This window comes from Peromyscus maniculatus, chromosome 11 (genome assembly GCF_049852395.1).
Source record: "Peromyscus maniculatus bairdii isolate BWxNUB_F1_BW_parent chromosome 11, HU_Pman_BW_mat_3.1, whole genome shotgun sequence".
NCBI classification, from domain to species: domain Eukaryota; kingdom Metazoa; phylum Chordata; class Mammalia; order Rodentia; family Cricetidae; genus Peromyscus; species Peromyscus maniculatus.
In genome coordinates, this window is record NC_134862.1 from 36,450,665 (window position 1) to 36,478,591 (window position 27,927).

Below are 27,927 nucleotides of genomic sequence, written 5' to 3' on the forward strand. Positions count from 1 at the left end.
TCAGAGAAAGCCTAAACCACTATGAAGGAAAACCCTCCTGGGAGCCACCAAGGGCTAGTGGTGAGTTAAACAATAGCATTCCCTTTGGAAGTGGTAAATTCTGTGGGTTCTCCTCTCCCTCCCCCAGTCAGCAGTCCAGCCAAAAGTCTACTTAGTTCTCAAATAGGATCATCAGGCTAGAACCCTGCTGGACCTTGCCAGGAAGGACAGCTACCTATGAGCTGGGTGTGCTCCACCTCTTCCCAGTTACTCCCCTCTGGGCAATAATTCCTCAAGTAAATGCATGCATTTACCTAAAATGGGGCTTGGTTCTAAGGGAGTCTCTCTGTGCCACTTCCCTGCCAGAAAGAGCTTTAGAGTAAGCAGAGCCAGACCCAAACTGAAATTTCAGCTCCATCACTCACAGTCCCATGGCTTCGAGGAAGCTGGGGCATGTACCAAGCTGCAGATTTCTCATTTGTAAACTAAAGATCACTAGAATTCTTACCTTAAAGAGTTGTATTAGCCAACTATTTCCATATAAAGCATGGAGTGGAGTATCTGGCATGTATTAAACTTCAATAAATTTCCGCTACTATTACTAAGGGAGGGAAACCATTGTGGTCTAACCTCAATGTGTGATTTGCCAACCAAACATCCAGAGCTGCCAGCTAAGGTAGTTCTGGTGTTAGACTCCACCCACCCCCACTGCTGACAGGCCTGTGTCTGCCGCCTGGACCTTCTGATCCCCACTTCCTGTCCTCGGCACTGCTGTTACTGTAAGCCTCAAGCTCTCTATCCTTCTTGGGTTCTGCTCTAGACCCTTCAAGACCTCTAGCAACTAGTTGTCCTAAGTGCACCCTCCTAGTCCTCCATCTTCTGACTTCTGCCTTTGCCCCACATCTACCCCAGCACCTGGACAACCCGTACTGACGGAAGGCAGGTGGGCGCAGTTCTACATTTTTTAGGCCTGGTGTACACAATGGGGAACAAGATGTCCTGCCTCAAACCAGGCATAAAGTGAGGACCAGCTAACACCAGAGGTAACCCTTAGTGTGTACACACACACACACACACACACACACACACACACACACACACACACACACATACACACACTTAAACAACAAAAAAGATTGCTATTGAAATGTGCACTGATTCTTAAAAAAAAAAAAAAAAAAAAAGGAGCATTCAGGGGCTGGAGAAATGACTCAGTTGTTAAAAGCACTTGCCGCTCTCTTAGAGGACCCACATTCCATTTCTAACTCCCACATCAGGAGGCTCCCCACTGGCTGTAACTCCAGCTCCGGGGACCTGACATCCTCTTCCAGCCTGCATGGGCACTATACCCATGTACCTCGAAGTCCTACACAGACATCCACGCAGCACGTACCAGTTTAAAAATACATCTAAAAACCAAAACCCAGTCTTCTCTTCCACTGGATGCTACTGTGACTCCAAGTGTCAAATGTCCAGGCACTTGGGAAGGAGCCTCACAAATCAAAAAGCACAGCACGAGGCCAGGCTTGGCCTGATCAAAAGGCGTCCCGCAGAGGGCTGAGAAGTGTCTGGACAAAAAGAGGCTGCACATTCGGAGGCGGTTTTGTTATCACCAAAAAGACTGCTGCGCATATCTGGCTGCCTGCTGTAGTCCTGCAAATGTCCCCACCTGCCTTCCTGTCCAGGCCTTACTCCCCACTTGGGAACCTACATTTTTTTTTTCATTTCCCTGTCACTTAATGTCACTTTATCCTTATAGAGGGTCATTTATGAAGTAAAATCATCAACATCAAAGACTAAAGTTTGTGACCGTGGACATGTGTGAGATCTCCCTCTTCCCACCGCTCCCTTTCTCTCCCATACATATACACAGTTATATGTACACACACCACACACACTTCAAAACCCCTCTGTGCCTAGTCCTTCAAGCTGACACTAAGGGACATAAACTGTTTTTTCTTCTTTGTTTTTCTTTATCTGCACGACATGTTTCTTTATTCCATGGTTCCTCCAGCCTAAAAAAAAAAAATACCTAAAAACCATTGCAAGAGAGGTATAATTTCTGCCTCAACACTTCATGATTTGACTAAGTAAAATAAAAAGGGTACTAAAGTTAACAGCACCTTATTCATAGGGTCCATGAGGAAACTTCTCCTGCGATGTCTAAATGAAGGAATCACCGCTGGGTCCCCTAGCTCAGACATTTTGTTCATAAAGGTGATGGCACTGGAGTCTTGAGCTGTAAAGACTCTATGTGTCCTTGTCACCCACCTAGTTTCCCCAAGGGACATCTCTTCCTGGGCTAACATTTAGTGAGAGATAAAGAACAGATGAGAGATGGAGACCTGTGCTCCTGGCCTGGTGCTAACCTCCTGGTTAACTTTAGGAAAAGCAGGTAACTTCTCTGGGTCTTAACTGTTTCTTCTACTAGGCAAAAGACTAGCTAACACATCCCTAGTTTACCATTCTGTGATTCCAAAGAGTTTTACAGGACTGGGGAGACGGCTCAGTTGGTTTGACTTGCAAGCGTGAGGACCTGAGTTCCTTTGCCAGAATGCATGTAGGGAGAAAAACAAATAAACAAACAAAACGCACCAGGCTCCCCAGAACAAGTTTACAATCCCCATGCTGGGGTGGCAAAGGTAGGCAGACCCTTGGGACTTGTTGGGCAGCCAGTGTAACCTACTTGGTGAATTCCAGGCCAGGGAGAGGCCTCCTCTCGAAACACAGAGGGGAGCCAGCAAGACAGCACACTTGGTAAAGGGCTTGGTGCAGCATGAGCTGGAGGATCTGAGCCTGATCCCCAGAACCCATGCAACAAGCTGTCCCTAGAGGTGCACGCCTGTGATCCCAGAGCTGGGGAGGCAGACAGGTGGGTCTCTAGGGCTGGCTGGCCAGCCAGACTCATCTGTTTAAAGAAAGTCCAGGTCAATGAGAGACCAGGTCTCAAAAATCAGGGTGGTTGCCAACACGATAGCTCAGTGGATAAAGGCACCAAACCTGCCACCAAGCCTGATGACCTGAGTTTGATCCACATAATAGAAGGAGAGGACTGACTCCAGAGAATTGTCCCCTACCTCCACATACATGCCTTGCCATGTGAATATGTGCACACGCACAAAATAAATAACTATACATGTCTTTCTGTTTAGCAACAGCATCCATGGAATTCCGCTCTTCTGGTTCCCATTCTGAATTGACCAAAGGCCTTTTATTAAGGACTGGTACTATCAAGTATTGAGAAATGGTAGCTTCGCATGTTTGCCTTTACGGGATCATTGCATATTAGTTGAGAATGGAAGCAGAAACAGGTGGCTCTGGGGACCAGTCAACCAGGATGCTATTTCTGGATTCAAAGAATCCTTTTTTGAACGGTTCCCATCATACCATATGGCTGTTGCTGTCTCTGTCTCTGCCTAAGCCAAGGCAGACAGATCAGACTGGCATGTCAATGCTCATGAAAATTTTCTCCTGCAAAAGAGGCTGTGAAAATACCCCTGTATCACTAGTTTTCCCAGAAGTGGAAAAGGGAATGGACACATACCTCATCTACCCATTTTCCACGCATATCACAAGGCCTAGTGTCTGAGGTGTGGTTGCATCCACAGAGAAGAACACTTAGATCATTACCAACAACCATAGCCTCTAGAGCATGCTGGTCAACGCTAAGCCCACAGGTTCTGGGTCACATGGAAGAATCTGACATAAGACTGTTTTGCAAATCCCCTTCTCAGCACCCAGAACCTCACTCATGAAAAGCTGTAAAGGGAAGTGGCCATGATCACAGGAAAAATAACAAAGTCTACAGATTTAAAAAACAAACCAAAACTGGACTCAGTAGAGTTGGAGAGGCATGACTGATAAAGCAGTTCATCAACTGTGTGGGGTGGGAGAGGTAGACATAAATATTCAGGTTTGTGTGTATATGTATATGTATATGTATATGTATATGTATATGGATATGGATATGGATATGGATATGGATATGTGTATGTGTATGTATATGTATATAAGTGTAGGTCAGCAGGGAATCTTGGTGTCATTCCTCAGGTACCACTGTCCACCTCGGTGTTTGAGGAAGAGTCACTCACAAGCCTGGAACTGACCAATTAAGCTAGGCCAGCTGTCCAAACGGCCTTGGAGGTCATCTGCCTCCACTTCCCAGCACTGCCGTCATACCTGGCTTTTTTTTAAACACGTGTACTTGGAACAGAATTCGGGTGCTCAGGCTCCTTAACCCCCAGCAGATGTTTTACCAGCCATGTTCCATGTACCTGTCTCCAGGCAGGTTGTTGGGAGCACAGCACATTCCTGTTACTCACACAAAAGAGGGGACCGGGAGAAATCCCTGTTTCCCTAATGAGCAAAGTGCACTAAGCTACTGTCTTCATCTGGTTACTTGCTGTGCTCACATACACCACGGAACAGAAGAGGTGACTTACTTACGTCGATCTAGAGCCTGTGGAAAAGAAGCCTAGCTTCTGAGCACAGTGGCTTAACCTGTCTCTTTGAGCTAACCAGATTCTCACACCCAAAGGGAACCCCAACAAGGCTGTTCAGAATGATGTCCACTGGGCCAGCAAGAGGGTTCCACTGGTTAAAAAGTGCTTGCCAAGCAACTGTAACAACATGGAGCCCATATACCAAGCAAGGTATGGTGTGCTCATCTGAAATTCCAGGACTGCTACAGCAAGATGGGATGTGGAGACGGGATAACCACTGGGGAGTTCCGGGGCCAGCTAGCCCAAAGGACGCAGCACAGCAGCCCAAACAAGAGAGACTTTGCCTCAATTAGGTCGAAGGCAAACTCCTGAAAACAGTTCTCTGATCTGCACATGAATTTGCCACATTCACACACACACATGCACATCATATGCACACATGCTAAATACAGTTTCTAGAAAGAATAATGTCCAGCAGAGTAAGAACTCTCAGAAAGTAATGTGATGTGGAATGGAATGCGTCTACAGCCCAGAAGCTCTCCACCACTTTCTTGGCTTTTCAACATTCAGGTTGTTTGGAAGTTTTGTTCCGTTTACGCCCATAGTTAACTACATGAAGGAGCAGCTACACACAGGCCTGGCATTTGGACCCGAGGCACAGGCACATTTTTGTATAGGCTAATGTCTATTTCAGCCAGAATTAATGTAATTATATGTACTGTTGACAGATTATGACATTCACCTATTAAGACACTGTACAAACATTCCAATAATTTGCTGGCTTTTGAGTTTGCAAAAAATAAATGAGCCCAAATCCCAACGGATGCTGCTAATGTGGTAAATGGAATCGGGGTTTTAGGAGCTGGGTGTTCAGGAAATAACAGTCAAAGAATAACGTATTTGAAGCCAAAACACATACAGTGGTCAGTGAATATTAGCACTTACCACAAGACTGCTGTCCAGAGAGAGTCTTTTGCCAAAGTCCCTTTTACACAGCTGCCTCTTCCCCTCCATGGGTGAGTGATGTATTTTCCTTTGCAATTTATAAGAATCCCCCGTCTGTCTCCACGGCCACTGCAAAAAGTGAACATGTGTTTTGTGATTAAGCACAGTGTTTAAACTTTTCATTTTGCAACGTTCCTCCGAGAAACTAGGGCCAAAAGAGCACCCAGACCCAAACAGTAAGTCTAGACCTCGAACCTCTCGGCTCACAGGACTTCTCTCGGTGGCACACACTTGAGTCATCTTTCTGGAGGGGCTTTTACGTTTCATAGGTTGTGTCTGCAGAGTCAAGGAATGGACTGGCATGTTAAATCAGCAGACTGTGGCCAAGAGCAAATGGTCTGCATCACGCCACACTTGTCCCATACCTGTCCTCTTTCCACTGCCAGAAAAAATTCTATTTCTATGCACACAGGTGCTGTCTGCAAATCCCATGAGCTCAAACCCAGAAAAAACCACACTCCATAAGCAAGAATTACTGAGTCTTAGGCCCAACAAGGAGAACCCCAAACTCGCACATTATTGTCAATATTTCATTGTCAAAATGTCATGTAAGGAGCTGGAGAGATGGCTCAGTGATCCAGAGCTCTTATTGCTCTTGTAGTATTGGATTGGAAAATCAGTTCCCAGCACCCATATCTGGCAGCTTACAACCACATATAACTTTGACTCCATGGGATCTGATGTCCTCTTCTGGCCCCCATGAGCAACTGCACTCGTATGCAAATACCACCACACAGACATATCATTTTCAAATTAAAATAAGCCTTTAAAAACATCATTTAAAATTTTTGAGCATTAGAAGATCCATCCTTTTTTAGGAAGACAGGGTCAGTGAACTGTAGACGATGTCAGCACAGTCTGTGACTATTTACAGAACACTGCTTTTAACATACAGCTCACCAGGAACGGCACTGATGTTGCTGGTTCCAGAATGAGTAAGAATTTTGCTTAATAAAAGTCCACCACATGTATTAAGTTCCAAGTTTCATCAATTGTAAAAGACAAAAAAAAAAAAAATGGGAATGTGCCTTGGTTAGTGACTTCACCATGCTACAGTGTCCCCTCAGCCGTGAGTATCCAGGCAGCACAAGGTTGAGTCTTTTTAAAAGGAAATGGGAGGTTTTGAGAGAATGGAGGATGACCTAGGAGAGTTAAGGGAAGGTAAATATAATCCAAATGTACTGTGTGCACATGTAAAATTCTCAAAAAGTGAATATAACTTTTATACTTCAAAAAAGAAATGGATTTGAGCCCAGGCATCCTTACCCTTTGGCCACGTGGCCGTGGAGAAGTCATTTGGCCTCTCTGCAAGTCCTTTATTTTTTTCTCAACTGCTGAAGTTGTTTAACTAAGGGAATGGAACAATATGTGTGGGAATTGCTGAATAGTAGATTCTAACTTACATGTGAATTGTAAATATCCACAGGTAACCTTAACCATTACTGAATAAAACTCAGCATACCTTTGGTGATTCCAAAAACAGGTGAAAATACAGAAATTGCCTGTTATCCTCCAAAACAAGCTAGCCACATGGGCTGACACAGAACCACTGGACAAAAGGCTATGCAAATCAGTCTTTCGTTTGTTTATTCTTTGACAGTTTCATACACATATGTAACCTGTGGTGGTAATCTAATTGTATTGAAATATTATTTTGATTTGTACTGAAATATTAATTTGATTGTATGTTAATAAATAAAGTTGTCTGGGGGTCAGAGCTATTAGAGCCATAGCAAGAGTGTGGCGGTGGTGGCACACGCCTTTAATCCCATAGATATCTGTGTGTTCAGGGTCAGAGCTATTAGAGCCATAGCAAGAGTGTGGCGGTGGTGGCACACGCCTTTAATCCCATAGATATCTGTGTGCTCAGGGTCAGAGCTATTAGAGCCATAGCAAGAGTGTGGCGGTGGTGGCATACGCCTTTAATCCCATAAGATCTCTGTGTGTTCAGGGATACAGTCAGCATTGGAGACATATGCCTTTAAGACCTAGGGGGCTGTACATTCAGACAGTGACGAGGCAGTCATGTGTTTGGGTTTACAACCAATGAGAAGGCAGAACAACATACTTTAAAAAAAACGAACCGACAGGAGGTAGGTCTCTTTTCGCGAAGCTGGGACAGCAGGAGGAAGGGTGAGATTTTAGCTCTGAGCTCTGACCTCTCGGCTTTCTCTTTTACATTGTTTCTGTGTTTCTTATTTAAAAAGACGGTTGGTTACATCTACATCTGGCGCCCAACGTGACAAGAATCCATTAAAAACTGCTTGGCTTGGCGGCAGGTCCGCTTTCCCGCAAGGGCGGCAGGCGGCCCGCGGCGGCGGCGGCGGCGGCGGCGGCGGCGGCGGCGGCGGCGGCAGCAGCAGCAGCGGCGGCACACGGCGGCCGGCGGCGATCGGCTTCTTAGTCCGAGCTGCTGGCGTCCTAGTCCGGGTAGCAACTTCTAGCCCGGGCCTAGGTCTGTGAGCAGCTTGCCTAAAGCCGGTGCTACAAACAACTCAGACCTGCCCTGCCGAACAGGGCCCTGCCTGTAAAGCCAACGCACGTGGTCGGAGCTTAAGGAAGCCAGACCCAAGCCTTGACTCGGCACAAGAGGGAACACATGGCTGCATTTAAGCTTTAGCCGGCTACGCTTTCTTGTGCGTTCTCTCTTTCCTCTCTCTCTCTCTCTCTCTCTCTCTCTCTCTCTCTCTCTCTCTGGATTTACACCTGGGACACTAGGTGGCTGCTTTGAAAATCCCCTCAGATTTCTACTGTTCTACGCAGATTTGGTAAGTCATAATATATCAGATATTTTAAAGGAAACTATCTAAAAGAGAATTTTTTTCCACATTAAAAAACAAATGGGTTTTATGTGTACATTGGAAGAAAATTGGTTTTTGTTCGAAATTTTAGGCAGTCTGGCAATGGAACAACTATATAATATTAGTATTGGTGGAATTATGCACCTCATCACTATAATAATCCACATTGTAATATTTAAAAAGATAGTCAATTTAAGTGCCAGGATAACAGCGTTAGAAGAACTTGTTAAACCTGTAAAAATTCAGACAGAAGAAATTAACAGTGAAGTTGTTTCAAGTCGGGATCATAAGGTTGCAGAAAGAAAGCCTGTTTTCACACAGTCACCCTTAATTTATCCTGTAACAGTACAGCAGATGCCTGATCAAATGGCTACACAAAATACTTGGGCTCCAATTGAAATGTTGGATTTAAAAAGGTTTAAGGAGGCAATAGTATCTTATGGCATGCATTCCCCATATGTAAAGCAAATGTTAAACACTTGGTCAACATATAATAGGATAGTACCACAGGACTGGCGGGACCTCGCACAAGGTGTTCTGGAACCCAGCCAGAGACTTCAATTTCTGACTTGGTTTAAGGAGGAGGCTAAAAACATAGAAAAACAATGGAGGGATAAAGGAGTACAAGTTTGCCAGGATCAGCTTATGGGCGAAGGCCAATATGCTTCAGCACAAGCACAATGTTTATATGATGTCCAAACCCTAATTTTATGTCGAACGGCAGCCTTGAATGCATGGGACAAAGTTGAGGAACCAGGAAAAAAATCTGAGTCATTTACAAAGGTGAAGCAAGGCCCAAAAGAGTCTTTTACAGATTTTTTACAAAGACTGGCTTCAGCAGTAAAGAGAACGGTCTCGGATTCAGAAGCTGGTAAGGCAATAATTGAATCTTTGGCCTTTGAGAATGCGAATGCAGCATGCAAAAGAATAATCAGGCCATTAAGGGCAAGATCTGCACCTATGGAAGATTGGATTAGAGAAACAATTAATGTTGAAGCTGATGAGCATGATGATACATGGGTAGGAGAAGTAATTTCAAAAGGTTTGAGGAGTGTTAGATGTTTTGGATGTGGAAAGCAAGGACATTTGAAAAGGGACTGTAGACAGGTCATTTCCAGAAACAATGTTTCTTCAAGGAACAATGGCAACAGAATGCCCCTTCCTTCTGGAGTATGCAGAAGGTGTGGTAAGGGAAAACACTGGACCAACGAATGTAGATCAACAAAGGACAGACAGGGTAATCCTTTGCCTCAGTCTTCGGGAAACTCCCAGAGGGGCCTCAGGCAGGCCCCCAGTGCAAATCCAGTTCAAACCTTTCCGGCAGCCATAGAGGAAATGCCTGCTCTGGAGAGCGATTAAATAACCAAATGCCTATTGGAATAAATCATGCTGGTCAGAATGATGAAACAGAGAGAATAGAAAATTCAGGAGAAAACATAAAGAAAATTTTTTGGCAAACTTCTATTAATGAACAAAGACCAAAATTAACAATAAAAATAAATGGTGTTTTGTTGTCTGGTCTGGTAGACACAGGTGCGGACGTTACCATAATTGCACCAGAATTTTGGCATCCAACTTGGCCTCTTCAGGAGGTAAACGTTCAACTGTTAGGAATTGGGACATTATCTCAGGTGAAACAGAGTGCAAGATGGCTCGAATGTATAGGTCCAGAAGGACAGAGAGGAAAATTAAAACCATATGTGGCTAACATAACTATGAACCTGTGGGGTCGAGACTTGTTGCAACAATGGAATACTCAGATTAACATCCCTCCAATCTCAGAAACAAATCATAAACTAGCACATGTTACTGAGAGAAATATTAGAAGATATTGTTCTAATGAGTGGTCACCAGCCATCCATATTATACAAGAACAGGGCACAATAACTGATGATCTTCCAAAGACACCAACAGCTCTACCTTTAAAATGGTTAACAGACAAGCCTGTATGGGTCCAGCAATGGCCTTTAACAACAGAGAAACTCCAGGCTTTAGAAGAGCTGGTAGAAGAACAGTTAAATGCTCAGCATATTGAAGAATCAACCAGCCCTTGGAATTCTCCTGTATTTGTTATTAAAAAGAAATCTGGTAAATGGAGAATGGTAACAGACCTTAGGGCAATTAACAAAGTAATTCAGCCAATGGGTTCTCTACAATCTGGGATGCCTTTGCCTACTCTGTTACCAAAAGGATTGCCTCTCATAGTTATTGATTTAAAAGACTGTTTCTTTTCAATACCCTTACAAGAAAAAGACAAAGAAAGATTTGCTTTTACAGTGCCTACTTATAATAATTCTCAACCAGTTAAAAGATTTCAATGGAGGGTCCTCCCACAGGGAATGTTGAATAGCCCAACTCTGTGCCAATATTTTGTACAACAGCCATTGGAAGTGATACGTAAAAAATTTCCTAAATCTATAATTTATCATTATATGGACGATATTTTACTAGCTGACTCAAATGCAGATACTTTAGAAATAATGTTTGAAGAAGTAAAGAAAATTTTGCCTCGCTGGGGATTACAAATTGCTCCTGAAAAGATACAAAGAGGAGATTCTATTAATTATTTAGGATATAAAATAGAGCTACAAAAAATTAGACCCCAAAAGGTGCAAATTCGGAGAGATAGACTACAGACTCTTAATGACTTTCAAAGATTATTTGGAGATATTTCTCATCTACGAACTATTGTTGGGGTAAAAAATGATGAACTGACTAATTTGTTCAAAACCTTAGAAGGTGACAAGGACTTAAATAGTCCAAGAGAATTATCACCTGAAGCTGAGAAAGAATTAGCATTGGTAGAAAAGAAAGTGCATGAAGGACACGTGAATCGTATTGATCCAAAGCTGGATTGCATTTTGGTTATCTTACCTTCTAGGCGTTCTCCTACTGGAATATTAATGCAGAGGGAAGATATTATATTGGAATGGATATTTTTACCAAATAAACCAAATAAAAAATTAAAAACTTATGTGGAAAAAATCTCTGACTTGATTTACAAAGGAAAAATGAGACTTCGTCAATTAGCAGGCATAGACCCAGCAGAAATTGTCATACCATTAACTAAGGAGGACATTGAAAAATTATGGACAGAAAGTGAACCTTGGCAAAGAGCTTGCAGTAATTTTTTGGGAGAAATTAACAGCAAATATCCCAAAAGCAAGAGAATTGATCTTATAAAGAGAGCTGATTGGATCTTGCCTCGAATTGTACGGCAAAAACCCATATCTGGAGTTCGTACATTTTATACAGATGCCAACAAAGAAGGAAAGGCAGGTTACAAATCAGAAAATTTAAGTAAAGTGGTTCAAAGTCCGTATAATTCAGTGCAAAAATCAGAATTGTATGCTATTCTGTTGGTATTAATGGATTTTTCAGAACCTCTCAACATAGTAACTGACTCTCAGTATGCTGAAAGAGTGGTGTTACATATTGAGACTGCAGAATTTATCCCTGATGCTTCAGAATTAACTTCACTATTTATTCAATTACAAGATACAATCAGGAAAAGGAATCATCCTTTATATATAACTCACATTCGATCCCATACTGGTCTGCCAGGCCCTCTAGCACAAGGCAATGAAGAGATTGATAAATTATTGATAGGAAATGTGCTGGAGGCCTCAGAATTTCATAAAAAACATCACGTTAATAGTAAAGGTTTAAAAAAGGATTTTTCCATAACCTGGCAACAAGCCAAAGAAATAATAAAGAAATGTCCTACTTGTTCCTTCTACAATCAGACGCCATTACCAGCAGGATGTAACCCAAAGGGTACTCAGAGAAATGAAATCTGGCAGATGGACGTGTTTCACTTTGCAGAATTTGGAAAATTGAAATATGTACACCACACTATCGATACTTATTCAGGATTTCAATGGGCAACTGCTTTGAGTTCTGAAAAAGCTGATTCTGTAATCACTCATTTGCTAGAAGTTATGGCCATCATGGGTATACCTGCACAAATCAAAACTGACAATGCTCCATCATATGTCTCTGTTAAAATGAAACAGTTTTTTGCTTATTACAATATAAAGCATATTACAGGCATACCACATAATCCTACAGGTCAAGCAGTTATAGAAAGATCAAACAGAACTCTAAAGGATATGCTAAATAAACAGAAATGGGTAACAAAAACCCCCAGAAATAGACTGCATAATGCTCTTCTAACTTTGAATTTTCTGAATGCCAATGAGAAAGGAACAACAGCTGCAGAGAGACATTGGATAATAGAAAAAACTACAGAATTAAATCAGCCTATATACTTTAAGGATGTGCTGACCTCAGAATGGAAACCAGGGTATGTATTACATTGGGGACGTGGTTTTGCTTTTGTTTCTACAGGAGAAGATAAGCTGTGGGTACCATCAAAATTGATAAAGGTTCGATTTGAACAAGAGAGACCTCTTGCCGGGCGGTGGTGGCGCACGCCTTTAATCCCAGCACTCGGGAGGCAGAGGCAGGCGGATCTTTGTGAGTTCGAGGCCAGCCTGGGCTACCAAGTGAGTTCCAGGAAAGGCGCAAAGCTACACAGAGAAACCCTGTCTCGAAAAAACCAAAAAAAAAAAAAAAAAAAAAAAAAAAAAAAAAAAAAAAGAGAGACCTCTTAATTAGAGGAGGTGATAGTTCATCAACCAGCATGAACATCCAATTTAAACTAACTTGTATCAATAAAACATGCCTTTTCATTTCATCAGATAATAACTTGCCAAAAAGGAACATCCCCAAAATTAGTCTTGGGGAAAAGTTTTTGTTTTTGTCTTTTAGGAGAATGAAGGTTAAGGAATCTGAAGAACACTGGACAAATGAGACAACTGAAGAAAAGGGACAAATCATCTATCCCAAGAAACAGAGTGAAACGGTGTATGGGTATATATTATCTAAAAAAAAAATTTTATGTCTTCCTAAATGTTTGTTTCTGCTTTTCTCTAAAGATTTAACACTATTGGTCTTCTAACAGTCCCAGTTCAATTAAAATTTAAAGCTGACTTTGGAGTTGGAGAATGGCTCTCTCCTTCTTTAAAATCAAGCATGTTGTTGAAAGGAAAATGCAAACTCCCTGTATCATGCCAGAATAAGAGCCATCTTCTGCTATGGTACAGGACAAAAGCAAAATTAATTAAGGGACTATTCTATTACTAATCTCAACTCTTTGATTCTATTCTGATTCTTTAAACTTTTCTCAAAGTATAAATTTTATATCAAAATTTACAAGATTAATATATATATATACATTTTAAACTTTGTTAAGATATGAATGGTCACATAGAGTACTAACTAATTCTAGAAAAAAGGCTAGCTGCATATATATGTTTTTGTGTTCGAGTCTCTTATCAGTTTTCTGCAGGAAATCACGGCCAGGCCTAATATCAACTGAAGTCTCCAGAAAGAAGATGGGGCCCCACAACAACAACAATTCCACGTGGACAATAATAATATCATTAAGCTGACAAACATCATCCACAGATCAGCTTTGAACTACAAGGTGCTCAGAGCAATTTTGAGATGACTAGCTGAGATGATCCAGTCTCAAAGACTACTTGAATAAGGACTTGAGATAAACCCTGAACTTTGGCATTATACACAGACTGGATAGTGAAGGATATAGTTACCTCTCTTAGAATTTGACAATTAACCTAAAATTTTTCTTTCAGGATAAAGAAAACTTCGCCCATACCCAGCAGGAAGCAATTTTAAGAATACGACGCCCACATTCCCAAAGAGGTGGTGTGGGGCAGGTGGTTTTTTGGTCTTTTTAATGGGTTCTGGGTCTGGGATAATTTTCAGTATTTAGGGGGGTTGGTTACAAGTTATTGTCAAGGGTTAGGAAAAAGGCTAAGCAAAGGAGATTAGATTTAAGGTTCTTGTTTAAAAAAAAAAGAAAGAAAGAAAGAAAAAAAAAAGAAAGAAAAGAGAAAGACAATTACTAGTTTTAAATACTTTACATTGGATTGAATTGTTTTATATTGTACACAAATTTGAAACTGATATTGTTAGAAAATGCTATATGTATATTTCTAATTGTATTTATTCCATCCATTTAACAATGTAATGCAAATTTCTGATCCTTGAATGTTATTATTATCAACTATTAGGATATAAAGAAATGAAAGCTAGTAGTTAGACATTATCATAGAACTTGTAGTCATATTAGATATGTTTTAAAAATTGAGCAGAGATGTTTTAGACAGGTCATCTTCAAACCCTTCAGAGATCTACAGAATATGGCATTTAAAATGTTTTAATAACTTAGAAAATTTTTCTTTTTTGAGACATGTCGGCTCCTGGCAGTACCAATCTACTTTAGAGAAAATATGGGCATTGAAGAAACTGCATATGGAGTCAACTTTCATTCTGGCAAAAGTTAGACACTGGACAACAAAGTATCCTCGAATCAACAGGACAAAATGGACAGACAGATCATGAAACAAGGGACTACTGATTCTTGCCAAAACAAGTGTGGTTATGGCTTTATCAAAAGGCATCTTCTGAGGCCAGGACAATATGGCCCCATCCCTGAAGTGGCCTTCGCATCCGGAAAAGGTACGGTGCCCTTTTCTTCGAAGGCAGCTTAACAGGCAGAGGGCCGATGGATTCTGTTGTACAATGGAACAGCAGCTGAAAGCTCATGCCTCTCAAAAGTAGACTGGCATTTAATAGAGGGATGTGGAGAAGAAGGGGATGCTGAGATGAAGCCATATATACACAGCCAAGAAGAATGGACAGCTGAATTAAAAAACTGTCAACAATTTCCAGAATTTAAAATCCTGAATCATGACAGGACACTAGTGGAATTCAGGTGTTTCTGGTACGTGGACTGCTCTCACCCAATGTGAGGTTGAACTGTTGACCTTGTGTACATCCTACTTCACAAATGAGTCTGTCAGATACACTAAGCCTATAGGCTGAAGATGATGCCCCAACACTACGGAGAAACCTCAGGTGACTGCCCAGGCAGCTGGCTGTTTCTGTCAACTCAAAAAAATTTTTTGGAAGTTGCTTGCATGCACTTCCTGTTTTTATTTTTGTTAGCTAATATTATTCCCTTCTTGGGTCTCTGAGGGAGTTGAAGATTAGTTAGTTATGGTTGAAGATTAGTTAGTTATAGTTGAACATTAATTAGGATAGAAAGTACATTAGATACATCTTGGAATTACCAAAATAGGATAGATAATGGAATTATTTTCTCTGATTCGTCAAATACCTGTTTAGGTATTTATTACTTGTATATATTGTATATAGTTATTGTACTTTTGTATATAGTTTTTCTTTTGTTAGTCATAACCTTTTGCTTTTTTTCTTTTTATTAAAATAGAAAAGGGGAAATGTGGTGGTAATCTAATTGTATTGAAATATTATTTTGATTTGTACTGAAATATTAATTTGATTGTATGTTAATAAATAAAGTTGTCTGGGGGTCAGAGCTATTAGAGCCATAGCAAGAGTGTGGCGGTGGTGGCACACGCCTTTAATCCCATAGATATCTGTGTGTTCAGGGTCAGAGCTATTAGAGCCATAGCAAGAGTGTGGCGGTGGTGGCACACGCCTTTAATCCCATAGATATCTGTGTGCTCAGGGTCAGAGCTATTAGAGCCATAGCAAGAGTGTGGCGGTGGTGGCATACGCCTTTAATCCCATAAGATCTCTGTGTGTTCAGGGATACAGTCAGCATTGGAGACATATGCCTTTAAGACCTAGGGGGCTGTACATTCAGACAGTGACGAGGCAGTCATGTGTTTGGGTTTACAACCAATGAGAAGGCAGAACAACATACTTTAAAAAAAACGAACCGACAGGAGGTAGGTCTCTTTTCGCGAAGCTGGGACAGCAGGAGGAAGGGTGAGATTTTAGCTCTGAGCTCTGACCTCTCGGCTTTCTCTTTTACATTGTTTCTGTGTTTCTTATTTAATAAGACGGTTGGTTACATCTACAGTAACCAATTGTGGTTATTTTCTCCCCTCCTCCCGTCTCATCTCCCTCCCTCTCCCACTGAATCTCCTCTTCCTGACACATCCCCTTCCTACTTTCTAGTCTGTGTGTGTGTGTGTGTGTGTGTGTGTGTGTGTGTGTGTGTGTGTGTGTGTGTGTGACTGAGTTGCTCTCATGATTTAGTGGAGTTATCTATTAGTGCATGGGCACCTTACCAGTGGCTATACTACTGAAGAAAACACCACCTCCTATGCCAGCAACAAATAACTGCCTATAGCTCCTCAGGATGGGGCGGGGCCTCATGAGCCCCTCCCATCCACGGTGAAACACAGAAGGGCCCAATTTCCTGCAGATGCAAGTGTAAAACTGAAAAGAACGTGTGCCCCCATTCTCAATTATTGGGATCTAGCCTTTATCAAACACTATTTGACCTTATAGCCACATGTGACCTTGTTTCTGGTTTCCTCCATCACAAACGTTGACACAGATGGGCTCTAGGCAGAGCCTACCCAAAGCTCATCCACTCTGGTGAATGAATGGACTTCCTCTCTAGCTCTGGATTCTTTGTCCACTTTGGTCACTCCAGGACTCCCATTTGAGAACAGCAACCCTAAGACACCACTAGGACACTGAAAACCTTGCATCTGTCTACCTCAAATTAAGGAGAAAATTCATGAGTCTGAACATCTACCTGACGGTTGTCCATAACTGTGAACTTGAGATAAGCTAGAACCATCTAGAAAGCGAGTCACAACAACAGGCGCTCTGCCTTGGGTTGGCCTGTAATCTATGAGTATGCTGTGGTGGGTTGTCTTAATTATGTTAATTAGTGTGGAATTATTGAGAGCAGAGTGGACGGCGTCATTCCCTAGGCAGGTGGTCCTGAACACTTCAAGAGTAGAGAAACAAAGCTGTGCACGAGCTAAGTGAGCATGTGCACAGTGCATTCATTTCTCTTTCCTCTTGACTAAGGATGTCAACCCCCACCATGGTGACTGTCCTGCAGTGACGGACTGTAACCTGGAAGGGTGGGCGAAAACAAACCCTATCTACCTCAAGTTGCTTACTGTCTGGGTATTTTTCTCCCCAGCAACACCAGTGAAAGCAAAACAGCCTATATCCTGCCAACAGGTCTTTCTAGTCCCCCCAAAACCCCTAAGTGAATTCTGATGAGCCTGCTTTTATCTTAACTCTCACTCCACCCTGCCTGATCCCCCTGCCCCCCACCCCGCCCCCTACCCTCCCACCCCCGCTCCCAACTCTGGGCCTGTCTTACTTTCAACAGAAGATCTTCACAGAAAATCCTTTGGTAAGGGTTCCCTTTCTCTCCTGATTTTCATAGAAAATTCATCGCCTTTAATACTCAAGTTAGTCTCTTACACATAATAAGTTCTAAATGTATGTGTATTTGGCAAGGGGTATAATAGTTCAAAAACCAGAGGCCAGACAGTGTTTCAAATACAGATGTTTGATACTAGTTCTACCACAATAGAAGAAAGTATTTGTCAACTGATACCGCTTGGGAACCTGCCTTCCATACTTCTACCCAGTCACGTGGCAGCCCACTCTTTGCCTCACTGACTGTAGTCATGGTAGCCAGGACTAGCCTGTATAAAGGTAGCTATGACATGGAGAGACAGCCGGGGACGCCAACTTCCCCCTTTCTCAAATGCATACTTTCCTAATTTTTAATTCCCCCCAAACAATGAGCATGCATATTCTGAGTGCTTACTACATAGAATACCCAGGCCCTAGATGTTGAAGACATAGGCATGTATAAGAAGGACTAGCTATGGGTACATGGCTCTTCTCGTAAAGTGCTGACCATGCAAGCATGAAGACCTGAGGTGGATCCCCCAGAACCCACATAAAAACCATCAGCAATACTGTGCCTGTAATTCTTGTGCTAGGGAGGAAGAGGGGGGATGTCTGGGGCTCACTGGACATCCAGTCTTTTCTGGGTCTGTGAGTTCCAGATTCAGTGAGAGACTCTGTCTCCAAAAATAAGGTGGGAAGTGATAGAGGAAGACACTGGGCATTGTAACTCTGACCTCTCTACAAAAACATACATATAAATACACACACACACACACACACACACACACACACACACACACGGGCACACACGGGCACACACGGGCACACACAGGCACACACAGGCACACAGGTCCTTGCCTCCATGGAACTTAACCTTCTAGTAGAATATATAATGAGTAAGCAAACAAAGAAATAATTCCAAACTGTGAAAGGGGATGCTATTAGTAATTAGGTGTCTGGAATACAACCTTGAGTCACATAGACCTGGGATACAACCTTGAGTCACATAGACCAACACAGAACCCTTTTATACAGGACGGCTAGAGTGAGAAGCAGCTGTGCAAAAGGATGTAGACCATCCATCATTCCAGGCAGAGGGACCCTGAGACGGGGCTAAAAAAGAGCTGTGTGCCCGGAGGAAGAGTCAGTTCTTGAGAACCAGATAGCTAGAAAGGGAGTGCCTACCAAAAGTGTCATAGCCACCAACTACAAGCTCTCATGCTAAATACAAAGTGCACACCGGCTTTCAATTTCCACTTCTTACTAGTTAATAACACTCAACAAATTCTTTAATATATTTAATTCTCAGTGGTCGACCTCTAAACCACCACTAGTAAAAAAAAAAAAAACTTTCTATTGGTAAGACAATTAACTTGAATCTTTTTTTCCAGTGATTGGCACACAGTAGGTGGTCAGGATTAAATATTAGAATATTGATCATCCCTCTCATATGAATAATAAAATCAGGAAAGACTCTAAATGATGGATTTTATGTTTCAGCATGGCTTAAGAAAAATGTCCCCAGGGAGAATAAGAATCATTGTAAAATTCCTCAGTCTAGTTTGCCTACCTGCTTGGCTTGCTTAATTCTTTCACATACTTTAAGCTGTCAATCATGTAACATAATGGTAGAAATGACATCCAAATCACTTGGCAATGATATTACACAAGCACAGAACAATGCTAACGTTTCAGAACAATAAGGATCAACCCACAATGAGCAATATGGTGACACCAGAAGTCCTGGCCGCTTACCTGCCTCAGTGGAAGCACATCCCCACACCATGTGAACATTTATTAGTTGGGACTGGGGACACATCTATTTAAGTAAAGTGCCTGCCTGCCATGTGAGCATGAAGACCCTAGTCTGGATCAGCAACCATGTAAAACCCAGGAGTTGCAGACATACCTGTGACCCCAGAGCCGGAGAAACAGAGACAAGAGCATCCCTAGAGCTCACTGGCCAGCCAGTCTAGTGAAATTGATGAGCTACAAGTTCAGTGAGAGATTGCGTCTCAAAACATTAAGAATAACAGTGGAGATCTCCTGGCATTGACCTCTGGCCTCCACACACATAGACATGTATGTGCATGTACCTGCACACATGTGCACATAAACAAACACAAACATACACCATACACACATACACACACACTCATATACACACACACACACACACACACACACACACACACACACACACACTTCACTAAACCTGAGAAAATGATTGTGGGAAAGTGCAGGGTAAAGTCATCTCAACAGGTCAAAGCCAGACCACTTAAAAAGATAAAAAATAATAGCCAGGGATGGTGGTGCGCATCTATAATGGGAGCACTTGGGAAATAAGAGACAGGAAGATAGGTAGGGAAGAAATGATATGGAGGAAAGAGAGAGAAGTAGGAAGGGTAGAAGGAAGAGAGAGGAGTAGGGGAGGGAAGAAAGGAGGAGAGGGAGGAGAAAGGAACAAAGAAAAATGTGGGGAGGGAGGAGACAGGAACGTATGTCCAAATTTCTAGGATGCCTAACGTCTAAGAAGAGACTTACATACTGACCAGCCAAATGCAATGTAAAATGTAAAAGTGCACTATGAGGAAGTGATTTTTGCTAGGAGGACGAGCTCTGGCTGGAGCCAACCTTGGATAACGGGCCTTTATGGACACTCTGGTCTGGCCAGTGGCTGTCTCGACACACACGCACCTGCATCTCTACAGTGTACACACCGAGACAACAGCACAGGAGCAGTCTTCCAACTCCCTCTCGTCCCCAGGCGGTCTTTTAAAGACGCCCCACACTCCCTCCGCTGACTCTTCTTCATGTACTGCTGGAAGAAATACTTTAAAACTCTTTATACAAAATGTCTGTGCACTGCACGCGAATTCTTCAGAAGAAAATCAGAATAGAAATAAAACAGCTATATGAGAAAATCTTAAGAATAAGTAAATAACCAATAGCAAGTCAATAAAAATAAATAAAGACAGCATGCCTATAACCTCAGTGGAACGGAAGAATACTGAAATGTGACTGGGGGAAAATTGTCTGCAGTGTGTCATCTGCTAATGTTAATGAGTTAGTTAAATTAAAAAAATCCCAACTGCCCAAAGCAAAAAGCATTCAACCATGTAGGATGCTGGGGCGGGGTACGGACCACGCTATCAAATGCATTCTGTTCAGCTGATGTTGTTGTTGTTGTTGTTGTTGTGTTTTGTTGCTGCTTTGAGCTGGCTACGGAGAGCGACACTTAAAAAGCCATCCAATTTCAAGAGAATATTTTCCATCTGGGGCCAGTTGGGGAAAGCGCAGGCTAAACGCCGCAAAGCCAGTGGAGACACAGCACAACTCATTAGGGAAGCAGTTTATGAGGAGGAATGCTTTCTGAAAATCCAGCAAAGATGTGACTGCCACGTCCCCGCACACTGCAGCAGCCATTATTTTTCATTAAATGTCTTTGAACACAAGTGAAAACCCAAAACGACTGAGGAAATGGACAGAGTCAAATAAATTGGAAGTCGATCCATTTTTGCAGAGGTTTTAGCGGGTAGTTAAAATCTTGCCAATTACCCAGAGTGTCTCTTTGCACTCGAAGAGGTTATTTATTCTATTTTATTTTAGAGTAAGCTCCCTCCACGCACTCCTCAACCCCACATAACCCTGAAGTGAATAAAAGCACGGTAAAAGCCAAGTAAATCAAGAGTAAGCATTAAACCTTCAAAACCAATTAACATACACAAATAATACCATTTTAATAAACCATACAATGTAGACTGTGATATTAAAGACGTTATGTGTAATAAACCGCCAAAATTAAATTTCGGAGGAAAAAATTACAGACGTTTTGTTTCTCTTTCTCTGTTTAGTGTTTAATTAAATTGCAAGTGTTATATGCTTGTTGAAAGAGGAAGGTAGGCTTAAATCTCTTTTCAAGAACACAAAATACTCACTGACAATCCACTCAATGCCACCTAGAAACAGTTAAGGCTGGTGAGCTGGCTCAGCAGGTCAACGCACTTGGCAGTCAGAACCTGGTGACCAACTTTTGGTCCTCAGAACCCACATAAAGCTGAAAGGAGAGAACCCACTGTCCCCAAATGCTGTCCTCTAACCACCATACATCTGCTGCTGCACACACACAATGCATGCAAACAGGCATCACACACACACACACACACACACACACACACACACACACACACTAATAAAATTTGTATTTAATAAAAATCTCAGGTTTTACACACATGTCTTCTCATGTAAATACATATAAAATACATGTATAGGTCTATACACGCATATTCTCTACATACATAGCTAGATCCACAATTCCACCTCCTTATGCTATCGCTTCCCTGCTTACAAGTAATAAAAATTAAAACTTCTAATTCTTGGGGCTTTGTGTAAGTATGTGGTTTTACTTTTCTTTCTTTTTCTTTTTAAATCTATCATATAGAATGATACTGATTCAGAGCCAAAGATCTCAGTCCTTTACTTTCTATGCTCTAAATTAGGACATTTTTATTACATCCTCTTCATGTGTTTATGACACCATCAGCATATAACTTTTGAACACTGTGTAAACAATAGGTTTGACCATATTTTTAAGTGCCTTTATTTGTGCCCAGGTGGCACGCATGTGTAACTGTGGAGGGGGGGGCGCAGCTCAGAGGGCCAAGTGCAAGAACCTGTTTCTTTGCACCTTTCTGTTCAAACTTTCAGAAATAAGTTAGCAACCGTTTGGACCCTCCCTGTCCAATATTTATGTCTCGTCTACCTTTCTCGTCACAGTGCTTTTGACTAGAAGAGATCTATTTGTGGGAACACTATTTTCTTACTTCAGTGGAGTTCACTGTAACATTTGCACCATTAAGACCATCTTTTTTTTCCTGACCTATCAATTACAAGATCCAGGAAATATCTAAATGTGCCTGGATTTCTAGTATGCTTTGTAGTTGATGTTATTTGTTCTGCATGCATGTTCAGGTGCACATGTGTGGGTGGATGCATGTGGAAACCAGAGGTCAACCTCAAGTGTTATTCCTCAGGATCCATTCTCCTTGTTCACGTTACCGAGACACCTCTTCTGCCTTGGTACATGGTTTCACATAAAAATAATTTATAAGGTCAACGTATACTCTAAAAGGAGGGGGAGGGGGCTATTACCTCCAATGATATGGCTACTGGTGGATTCCTCATGCCCCAGTAGATGGTTTCTCATGCATGTCCATGGCAGGGGGAGGGGAGTTCCTGGATAAACACAGTGGCTCACAAAGCAAAAAGACTTGCAAGTGGGATGGGGACTGGATGGGAGGATGGGAGGATGGTGGAAGTCAGGAGAAAACGAGAATGCAGAGGGAGAGACGTGGCCATGAAACTGCATGAAATGGTCAGAGAATACAGTAATAAAAAGTATAGGGCTTTCAATTAATTAAAAATATGACACTTTTTTAAAAAAAATACTTGTTTTATTTTTATTTATGAATGTGTGTGTGTGTGTGTGTGTGTGTGTGTGTGTGTGTGTGTGTGTGTGTGTGTGTACATGTGTACAGGTACCCACAGAAGCCAGAGAAAGGCATCAGGTCCCCTAGAGCCAGAGTTACAGGTAGTTGTGGGCCATCTGATATGGGTGCTGGGAACTGAACTCAAGTCCTCTCTAAGAACAGTGCTCTAAAATCTGAGCCATCTGTTCAGACCCAGTGACAGCCTTTTTGCATCTTTTTCAGTATCAAATGCTGTGTGTAACTGTGCAGGCTGTACTTTAATCTGATTGGATATGTGGTCAGTTTGCTTCCTGTGACTTCACAACAAGGAACAGGTGACTGACATCTGCTCTGACCTACCATGTAGCATTATAACATGGATGTTTAAGATCTTTTACAGTCTAGTGAGGTCACCATCTGCTGGCCTGTCTCTGACCTTAAAGGTTGTACTGCGCATGACAGTAGATGTCTGGTAGGGTTGGCAGGTACAATACACATGACTGTTGCTTCCAGGAGCAAAGAGTAAGTGGAGCCAACATCCTGGGATGTGCAACCATCCCACACAGTCAGCCACCACTTACGCAAGCCTGATCATCATCGTGCCAGAGTAGAGACCCATTTCTCCAAAGCCTTCCTTTTTTTTCCCTTTTAAACGTAAGGCACAAATCTAAATACTGATGGAAAAACTCCCAACTTTAAAAATCATATTTCCTTAAGTTTCATGGGCTAGAGAAATGGACTAGTAAGGAAAAGTGCTTCCACATAAGCATGAAAACATGAGTTCGGATCCCCAGGGCCCATGTAAAGCCAGGGACACTAGTGTGCGCCCTAATCCCAGTGCTCTTACAGTGAGGTGGGAAGACGGGACAGAAGAGGCCAGAAGTTTACCGTTCAGTCCAGTGTACATGGTGGCAAAGAACAACATATCCGGCATCACACAAGGTGGGTGGCAAGGATTGAAACTCAAGGCTGTCCTCTGACACATATGCACCATGGCATGTGTGTGCCTACACACACACACACACACACACACACACACACACACACACACACACGTTTTCAAAAATTAAGTTTCACAAGCCAAATGAATTCCCCTCGGAGAAGTGCATAGCCCAGGGCCTACTCATTCCCAATCTTTAATTACATGACTCTGAAAATTTGGTAATTATTTTTGCAAAGTTTGAATTAATGAAAAACTCCATGTAGTGAAGATTGAAATATTAAATCCTAACACAGAGAACTAAGTCCAGCAACTGGGTTTAGAAGGAAAATTAAATTCCCCGTCACCTGTCTGTGCAAATGGAAGAAATACAAACTTTTTTTTCCTCAAAGATAATTTATTCTCCTTTTATGTGAACCTACAATGTGGAAGCAATTATTCTAAGTTAGGAAAATATGCTCTGAAAGAATTATGCACTTTCCCCCTTAGTTTAAAATTAAAATATTACCAGGGTTACTTAATATGTTTTAGATATTCATGTTTGCTGCTACAAGAGAGAAACTAAAGAGTTTCTCCTTCAAGAATGACTTTATGCATCTCCTTTAACAGATGTTGGGATACACGGGCATGTGTCTATTGTTTGGGGTTATCTATGCTTTCTTCCTTGTTAGTTTTGGCATTTTGATCTCATGTACACAAAAATTAAACCAACCCACATGGGGCTGTTTTGATGGATCGCACTAATTAAGTTAGGAGTTATTACCATGCCTACACCATAATTTTGCTCTATAAATGGATTCAGGGGGATTTACCAACTATTGATGATAGAATTCCAGTGGAAGGTAGGTTTTGGGGGTTTTTCAACTAGTGACTTTCCTATCTTCTGACAAATTAATTTCTCCAGTCTCTAGTCCCCTCATCTTCCAGGTAAAGACAAATCAAGTGAATACTTGCTAAGGTCCCTTTTGGATCTAAAATATTTGAATCTATGAGACAATTTAAGTAGAATGTAATGCTTTGAAATCCATTGCCATCTCTCAATTTACAGCTTTATTGAGGTGTAAGTCAAACACCATATCGACCCATAAATATGGTGTTTTGTGTGACCATCATCAAAATCCAATTTTAGCACATTTTCAGCACTCCGAAAGAGGAGCCTGCAGAAACAGGAGCTCTTGCCCACCCCTGCCAACCTATCCATTCATAGGCAGCCACTACTCAACATCCTGTCTCCATGAATTCGTTTTATTCCACACAGTTCATAAATGGTTTCGAGACAGACCTTTTTTTCTAAGCATAATTGTTTTTAAAAAGTCACCATTGCTCACAGCAGAATAATTTTCCATCACACTGATATACCACCTTTGTTTATTTATTGGTTATTGAACACTTAAGTTGATTCCACATTTTTCTATGAATAATCATATACTTATTTTATGGAAACATGTTTTCATTTCTCTTGTACATACACTTTGGAGAATTTCTGGATAAAACGGAAAAATCTATGATCAGCACTTCAGTAACTATTTTACATTCTTACCAGCGGTGCCTGAGAAATCCAGCTCCTCTCCATCTTCGCCACCATTTATTGTTGTCCACGTTCATTTTAACCATAGATATTCTACTGGACATAGAGACAGTCTCATTATTGCTCTGACTTCAGTTTCCCTAATGGCTGATGACAATACGGGTCTCTTTTTCCATTCAGATTAGCTACCTGTGTATCTTCCTTGGGGGACATACACATTCAGACTTTTGCCCCACATTTTTAGTTCAGTGGTTTGTCTTTTGCTTTAAATTTTTATTTTCTTATTGATTTGTCTGTGTGTGGTCAAGTGCAAATGAATACAGGTGTCCAGAGTCCAGAAAAGGGTGTTAGGTCCCCTAGAGCTGGAGTTAGAGACAGCTGTCAGCACCTGATGTGGGTGCGAGGAACCACCAGTCCTGATCCACCGGTCCTGATCCACCGGTCCTCCGCCTGGGCAGCAAACACTTCAGTCACTGAGCCCTCTCCAACCTGTCTTTTCATTGCTAAGAGTGTGAGAGGTTTTTATATATCCTGAGCAGAAGTCCTGTATCTCATAACTACGTGCAAGTATTTTCTCCCATTCTATAGGTTACCTTTTTACACTTTTTTAAAGATGATTTAAAAAAAAAAATGTGTGTGTGTGTGTGTGTGTGTGTGTGTGTGTGTGTGTGTGTAACTATGGATACCTGCAAAGGCCAAAAGAAGCTGGAGTCACAGGTGCTTGGGAGCCACACTGTGTGAGGATGATGGCAACTAAACTCTGGGCCCCTGAAAAACACAGCAAGTGCTCTTAGCTGCTGAGCAATCTCCTCAGCTCCTCCTCTTTTCTGACAGTGTCCTTGATACACAACGGTTTTTAAAATATTATTGAATTACAAGTTATCGATTGTTTCTCTTACTTATTCTCTTGATGTCAAATCCAGGAAAGCTCTTCTTAATCCAAGAAAACGAAAAGCTCATCAGATGGTGAATTTTGTCCGAGTCGTAGCTCTTACATTTAGTTCTATGATTCCTCTGAGGTTCACTGTTGCATGGTGTGGTAGGAATTGGTCCGTTCTTTTACATTTGAGTATCCAGAATTGTCTTACCACTATTTCTGAAAATACTACCTTTCCCTCACAGAAATGTCTTGGCACCTGGTTTAAAAAAGAAATCCACTAACCACAGACAAGAGGGTTTATCTACACATTCTGAATCCACACTCCTTGAATGCATACATCAGCACACTACTGTCTTGATAACTTCAGGGTCATGGTTCAATCTGAAATCAGGACTGTGAGTCTTCTAACTTCCTTTTCCAGATGCTTTTGTCTGTTTTAACTACGGCACATTTCCGTACAAAAATTAGCATCATCTTGTAAATTCCTGTGAGCAAGCTGGCTGGGGTGTGGACGGGACCTGGGCTAAGTAAGTCTCCATCACTCCAAGAGGTGCATCCATCTTCCCGGCAAGAGTCGTCCAGGTGATGAAACCAGATGCTTTTATTCATGGGTCTTCTTTAATTTCTTTCTCTCATACTAGATAGGTTTTTCAGTCCCCATAACTTTGCTGTGAAAATCTTGCATTTTATTTGTTTCTGGGTTGTTTTTATTTATTTTTTTTGTTTACTGTTGTTGCATTCACCAATAAAATCACAGTTCATGTTGTCTTCCCTTGGAGTTCTGTTAAGTTTTGAGATGAACAGCTAGTCCATACTTTTCTTCTTTTTAAAAATGTCTTCCCATTTAACTATTTTGAATGTTGTTTTCAATGATGTAATAACGTATTGTCATTATAGCAACACGTGTTCCAGCGTTACCTCATTATATTTGGTGTTTGGGTGATGTGTGTGTGTGTGTGTGTGTGTGTGTGTGTGTGTGTGTGTGTGTATGCATGCACATGTGTGTATGTATGGGATGTGCATATGTGGAGTATGCACATGTGGGAAGGCTCATACATGCTTGCTCAGAGGCCAAAGGAAGGTTTTGAATGCCCTGCTCCATCATGCTCCTCCCTTTATCCCTTTGAGATAGAGTCTCTCGCAGCACCTGGAGCTAAGCTGGCTGCCCTAGCAATCCTCCTGCCTCCATGCCTCTATGGCACTGGGGTTACGTAGCTGCCCCAGCTTTTAAGTCAGTCCTGGGGATTCGAACTCGGATCCCCACACCCATGCAACAAGCAGTTTTACTCAAGGAGCCCTCTCCCCGGCCCTCCGGTTTTATTTCTAAAATGTATTTTTATTAAACCATGAAGAAATTCATAAGAACCATATATGGTATGTTTGAATTAAAATTAAGATGGATGCTCAGCTTACTCAAGTAATGTGGAAATAAACTGCAACAAGTTACCATCATCTTTCACTTGGCATTCATTGAGCACTTACTGAATGCACAATCTAATATTGTGGCAGCCCACATTCAACTCATCAACCAGCAAATTGCATTTAACTCCCATAACATCATAAAATCTACTTGCCAAGAAATTGAAGCATAAAGGAATGCCCTCATCATCTCAGGCTTGTCACTGTGACTAA

The 27,927-nt window shown here is 41.8% G+C and overlaps 1 protein-coding gene across 4 annotated transcripts in view; it reads right to left on the bottom strand.

The window, feature by feature from the left end:
* The window catches only part of Nckap5 (NCK associated protein 5), a 934,454-nt gene that overhangs the window by 796,084 nt on the left and 110,443 nt on the right, over positions 1–27,927 (bottom strand). For all 4 annotated transcript variants that reach the window (XM_076547268.1, XM_076547257.1, XM_042258028.2 and 1 more), the window contains exon 2: positions 5,367–5,495. In XM_076547268.1, coding sequence (XP_076403383.1) covers positions 5,367–5,435 — 69 coding nt within the window. In that variant the 5' untranslated portion in view covers positions 5,436–5,495. The remainder of the gene's footprint in view (positions 1–5,366; positions 5,496–27,927) is intronic.